We start from the raw sequence: 6,000 nt of genomic DNA on the forward strand, positions 1-6,000 counted from the left end.
ACTGCTCTTTTTCCCCCCTCTTATCTATCTTTTTTCTTACTTCTCTGTAACTTTGTAAATAACTGTAGTGTATACTGCTATGCTACAACTGGACAACTGAATTTCCCCCTTGGCATAATAAAGGTATCTATCTATCTATCTATCTATCTATCTATCTATCTAGGGATGCTGACAGAACCCTCTCTAAAAACCCCCGGACAAAAATCCACTCGTACTTGACAGTTTGCCCTCCTCGCCCCCAAACTGTGGAATAAACTCCCTGTCGCACTTAGAACTACAGACTACAGATGAAAAAGGAAAATAAAAACGATTGAAAGAAAGAAAGAACTACAGACTCACTCCCTAGCTTCCGCCGTGGACTGAAGACTCACCCCTTCAGACTCCACCTAAACCCATAGCACTACTGTAACACTGCCCTTCCCTCGATGATCACACATGAAGCTAGATAGCTTTTCTCTTTTTTTATTCTTTTTTCTCTTTTTTTATTCTTTTTTTATGTTTTTAGAAGATTAGGTCTACCTATGTTATTGTTTTTTTCTAGATTAATATTCCTATGTATTTGTTATATTGTTGCCGACATATTATCTTGCTTATTATATTGATGTATTACCTGCTTATTGTAATCGCTTTGATTAAACGCATCTGCTAAATGCCTAAACTGTAAACTGTATACTGAATATGAGTCCAACTCTGTCACTGTACCACTCTGCTCTGGCCTAGGAGGACTACTCAAAAACAGGAGGATATCTCAAGTGGGCACCCAACTAATTGGCAAAACACTAAGATTCAAATATAATATCAATAACATTAATTATTTAAAATAAATAATGTTTAAAAATGGTCATGCAGGCTATCTTTTCTTTACAATTTTGAAAATGTTTGGCTGCTGTGATCAGATGGGTGGGTTGTGAACACTTGCAAGACTTTAAACTTGGCCCTGATCCAGAGATTGAGAAGCCACTGCTTTGCTACACCTGAGTCCAAATGCTTTTCCTGTACATTTCTATCCTAGCTCAGGATTAGGGCTGTCATTGATAATTGTTTTTGTCGTTGACAATTACATTTCTGTTTGGCTTTTAGGCTTTGAAGTTACACATGGTAGATATGACACATATAAGCTAAATATACAAAGAAATTACTGACATATTTGACAACTTTATACTTAAAAAAGAACATTGATAGTGGAAATAGCCGATCTACAAGCTCACAACGCGTCGCATCGCGGCGCGTTGTGAGCTTGTAGATATGCTATTTCCACTATTTTTGACATGGAAACGATTATGATGATTATGAAAAATAATCACGATTAGAGCCCTACTCAGGATTGCTTTTAAATACCTTACATCCACAGACTGTTCGTTTGACTATATAAGGGCAATCTCTTTCTCACATGACAGCGTTTTAACTATAATCTCAATTTAACTCTGAAATCGTAAACCTTTCAGAGTTAAAATAACGCTTCCCGATTTAGCTGTGTAGGACTCAAGCATCTAAGACATCAAAGGCGCTGTGGGTGATTTTGTTATGATAAAACATAGCAGGTGGTTTTGTGGTTAAAAAGGTTGAAGCTCTTAATCGTTGCAATATTGAAATAGTGTTTGTTCTGTACCAGCACTCTCCCCGTCTCTCCAGCTCTTTAATAGACACTTTCAGCTGGGTTACACATTTCGTCCAGTCAGGAGACAGAACCTCACAAAGATCATTCATGAGCTTTTTTGCCTACTCCTTTTATTCACTTCCTATTTGACTTGCTTATCCTGCATCCTGTTGGTATCCCGACCGAAGAATGTAGTTTCTGTTTACTATAGAGCTGGAGAGACAGGGAGACTGCTGTTACAGAACAAACATTCTATACATAGCATTGAGTAATATCTGAATATAGAGCTATATTTAACACTTATATTTAAAACAAAACATATCACTTACAGCTCCTCTAAAGCTGTACTTAAGACAGGAATGTCTTTTTTTCTGGTAGTCTCTGGCTCTTAAGTTTGACATTCAAATGATCACACATCAATGTAGGCACATGAATTGTAGCCTACAACTAAATACACAAAAAGATATGCAAATAGTATGTTGCATGCCAAGCACCGTTGAAATCTCATTGTAAGCCTCAGTCATCCTGACATGATTCTGGGAATGTGAACAGGTGTCGTGGTCCCACTGTTGTCCCCTACACAATGCACTGTGAGGTACTGTATGCTTCATGAATGCCTTTTCCAGGTTATTTGTTAATCAAGCAATTCACAAACTGTATATTCCAAGCAAGTACAAAGCTGCCTGAACATAGATTTCATAGATAGCTTCATAGACTATCATCAGTGTTGTGTAAATGAATGTTTTGTTTTATTTTGTTTATTTCATACATTTAATCACTTAAACCCTCAATACTTAGTCAACTTTGCATTTTGTCAAAAATGGCTGATCTACAAACTCACAACACCTCGGGCATTCTGGGTAATAACTCTGAGGACCCCCTAGGGGTCCTGGACCCCCTGTTGAAGACCCCCTGCTCTAAACTTAGTAAACTGGACCTAGAGTAAAGTGCCTCACTATTTGGACTGCTTGTTTCCCTTCTACACCACATCTTCACAAATACTGTACAGATCTAAAGTACAAGCTCACGACGGGACACATTGATTGTGAGGATGTAGATCTGCTATTTGCTTTTTGCTAGAATATGGATGCTGTGGTTCACGTGGTTGAATGAGTCTTAAGGGATGAGATCTTCATGTGAATCTTAATGACAGGCCTAAAGGTAGTCCTGTTCAGTGGTTAATGAATGAATGCTCATAGATGTAACTCTGGCCGGCTTCACCTTGTGACCTTGCTACTGGGTGACTTGAATTTCAGTGCATCTTGCCTGAATTAATTTACTCATTTACTTAGTCTTTTATACTCTATAGCTCTAGTGCAGTGGTTCTCAACCTTTTCAGGCCGCGACCCCCCAAATAATCATATTTGAACTGGGGACCCCCCACCCTGACAAGCACTAAGAGTTGAGGCTTTACGTTTTGTATAACACGGTTCTATTGTGAAAATAGCAGATGTTGCGAGGCGTTGTGAGCATGTAGATCGGCTATTTTCAGTTTCTGACACAATTTGGCCAATGTTTAATTTGTCATTTCAGAGGTATTAAAAAGTCCTTAAATTTACACTTTAGAAATGTGCAGACATCCTCTATACACAGTACTTAAACTTTATGTTGGTTTGTTTACTGTTGAGAGAGAAAACAATGTTGCACATTAACTTAATCATCTTGGGACCCCCCAAAATAATCTGGGGACCCCCTGGGGGTCCCGACCCACAGGTTGAGAACCACTGCTCTAGCGTAAGAAACTAGGAACCAAGAAGTCTCCTCTTGTCAAGTCAGGATCAAGCAGAAGGCCATTTTTGGGGATGGTTGATAACCAAACCATTTTGGTCAAGACCACAATAATAGACCCATCATTGTTTTGGGTACTGCGGTTCTCACGAAAATCAGGACTCTGTAATTATCTACTGCACTTCTTTCACTGTTAGTAGCTTTTAGTGTGAGTAAACAATGGTTACTTTTAACAAGTCTCAAACTGTGACCCAGCCCAGACCTACTTATTATAACTCTATGGCCCCAGACTCATTAAAAACGGGTTATCTTCTAAGAGGATCCTGTTGAAGCAACACAGATCTGCACGACTGCTGAACTTCAACCCAAATGACATACTATATGTCTAGTCTACGTTACATCCTGGTTCCTGAAATTGTTTTTTGGGACAAAATGAACCACACAACTGCTTCTAGTTCGTCCTGCCATTCGAGGGATACCCTCTTCTTACAGTGACCGACAGGCAGGCAGGCAGACAGACAGACAGACAGGCAGACAGACAGACAGACAGACAGACAGACAGACAGACAGACAGACAGACAGACAGACAGAATACAGTCGTACAGACAGACAGATGCGATTGGACAAACAGCAGTTCTTTGACAAACACACATCCTCAGGGCCAGGCAGACAGACACAGACTGTCAGACAGACAGACAGACAGACAGACAGACAGACAGACAGACAGACAGACAGACAGACAGACAGACAGACAGACAGACAGACAGACAGACAGACAGACAGACAGACAGACAGACAGACAGACAGACAGACAGACAGACAGACAGACAGACAGACAGACAGACAGACAGACTGTCAGTCAGTCAGTCAGTCAGTCAGTCAGTCAGTCAGACAGACAGACAGACAGACAGACAGACAGACAGACAGACAGACAGACAGACAGACAGACAGACAGACAGACAGACAGCCAGCCAGCCAGCCAGGAAACGTTATCCATCCATCCTCTTGCCTTTAACTTGATCTGATCTGCCCATGTTGTCTTCTTGAATAATCAATAGGCAATGTTAACACAACACAACACAGCAGGCTGCCATCACTGCCATCGTGGTCGACTTCCTTCTCCTCTCTCTACATTCATACAGGAGTGTGTTTACTAAAACATTAATTTATATTAGTGGTCCTCAAAGTGGGGACCCTCAGGGTGGGGGGTTTCTAAATCAGTGGTTTTCAACCCTTTTCAATATCAAGACAGCATTTGAGCCACAGACCAACATTTGATTAGATTTAGCCTCTCAGACCTAGTCTAGTAAACTAGACTTCTGATTCGAATTCAAGGAGAGTCTGGTTTACGAGGCCATCTCAGACACAACACTTAGAATATTGTGTTGCTGTTGGATAAGACTTTGTCCACAATTCCTTGTATTGATGTTGCTATAATAGGAGAAATAACAGGCAACGGCAAGCGTTGATCAAAATAACAACTGACTATTCTACATTCTCTAAATGTGTAGACATTTCCTTTTGGTTTCATTTCACACTCAGTATGAGCTAATAGATCTATAAGGGTCCATCTGGTTACCAACTCTCCATCACATGGAACCCCCTCAAGGACCACTGGTTGAGAACCACTGATGAATTATAGGGTCTGTTAACTCAGAGACAGAGAGTGTTTCCATTTGAACCCTCAAGAGTTATGGGGGTCCAAGTTGAAATTAAACACTATGAGAACCCACTGGTTTGGCTAAACCTTTACTTAACCAAGCAATCCAACTGTCTCCCACTGACCCAAGATGTGTGACATTATTTTCAACATAATAAAACCACACCATAACAAACCATAACATAATAGACTAGCAAATGACCACAGCATGACCACGAGTTACAGCAGTGCAACACCAGCCTGAGGACGATCTTAACAAAACAGGGGAAAAAATCCAAAAGTGAAAACTCATCATCTATTATGACTGAGCTCTCTGATGGCAATGAATGCATGATCTCTAAGCTGGGCCAAGCCTACATAGGGCTCTAGGGGCTCCAATAAACTCACATTATCCAAATAACATCACCTCTCCATTGGAGAGTCTCCAACAAATTCAGGAAGAATCATTACTGTATTAAGGAACAGTATAATAATATTTCTAAAGTCTCTTATTATAATGGACATCCCATAGGCTATAATCTGCTACTGTCTGCTACTAGTGGCGTGCGCACTTTGCAATTTGCAACTTCATCACTTCAACAGGAGCTGACACAACGAACATAAAGGGACATCAATAACTTCAACCTCCCAATAAACAAAACAAAACACATTGTATTGTATTGCGGTACCTTGTTGTTGCCTGGTTTCCATAGTAACGGTCAGAATAAACGGATCGTTGGGTCGGAGCGGTTGGTACCGCCGCACGCTGTGTGTTTACTGTGTGGATGTCACGCGCCGGTCAGACACCACGGACGGACCACCCCGCAGGCGGAGCTAGAAGTTAAAGACATGCCTTTAATTATAAAGGCGACGGGTTTAAATATAGAAGTGGTTATGTGATAGTATTATGTGTATTAATGTTTAACAATACGTGTAATCCTTACTTTGACAAGTGTAGTTTGCATGAACATGACTAAAAACACTTGAACTAATCCTTTGGTCAATGATGACGATGGCATTACTGTATGTTCTTGGG

At 40.5% G+C, this 6,000-nt stretch overlaps 1 protein-coding gene across 1 annotated transcript in view; it reads right to left on the minus strand.

Annotated features, from left to right (window-relative positions):
• tpd52l1 (tpd52 like 1) overlaps nucleotides 1-5,749 on the minus strand; it is a 39,082-nt gene extending 33,333 nt beyond the window's left edge. Inside the window, exon 1 of the mRNA XM_080745133.1 lies at nucleotides 5,654-5,749. Coding sequence (XP_080601259.1) covers nucleotides 5,654-5,675 — 22 coding nt within the window. The 5' untranslated portion in view covers nucleotides 5,676-5,749. The remainder of the gene's footprint in view (nucleotides 1-5,653) is intronic.
• Between the last annotated feature and the right edge of the window lie 251 nt (nucleotides 5,750-6,000).

Source organism: Nannobrachium achirus (assembly GCF_963921795.1).
Source record: "Nannobrachium achirus genome assembly, chromosome: 16".
Classification (NCBI taxonomy): Eukaryota; Metazoa; Chordata; class Actinopteri; order Myctophiformes; family Myctophidae; genus Nannobrachium; species Nannobrachium achirus.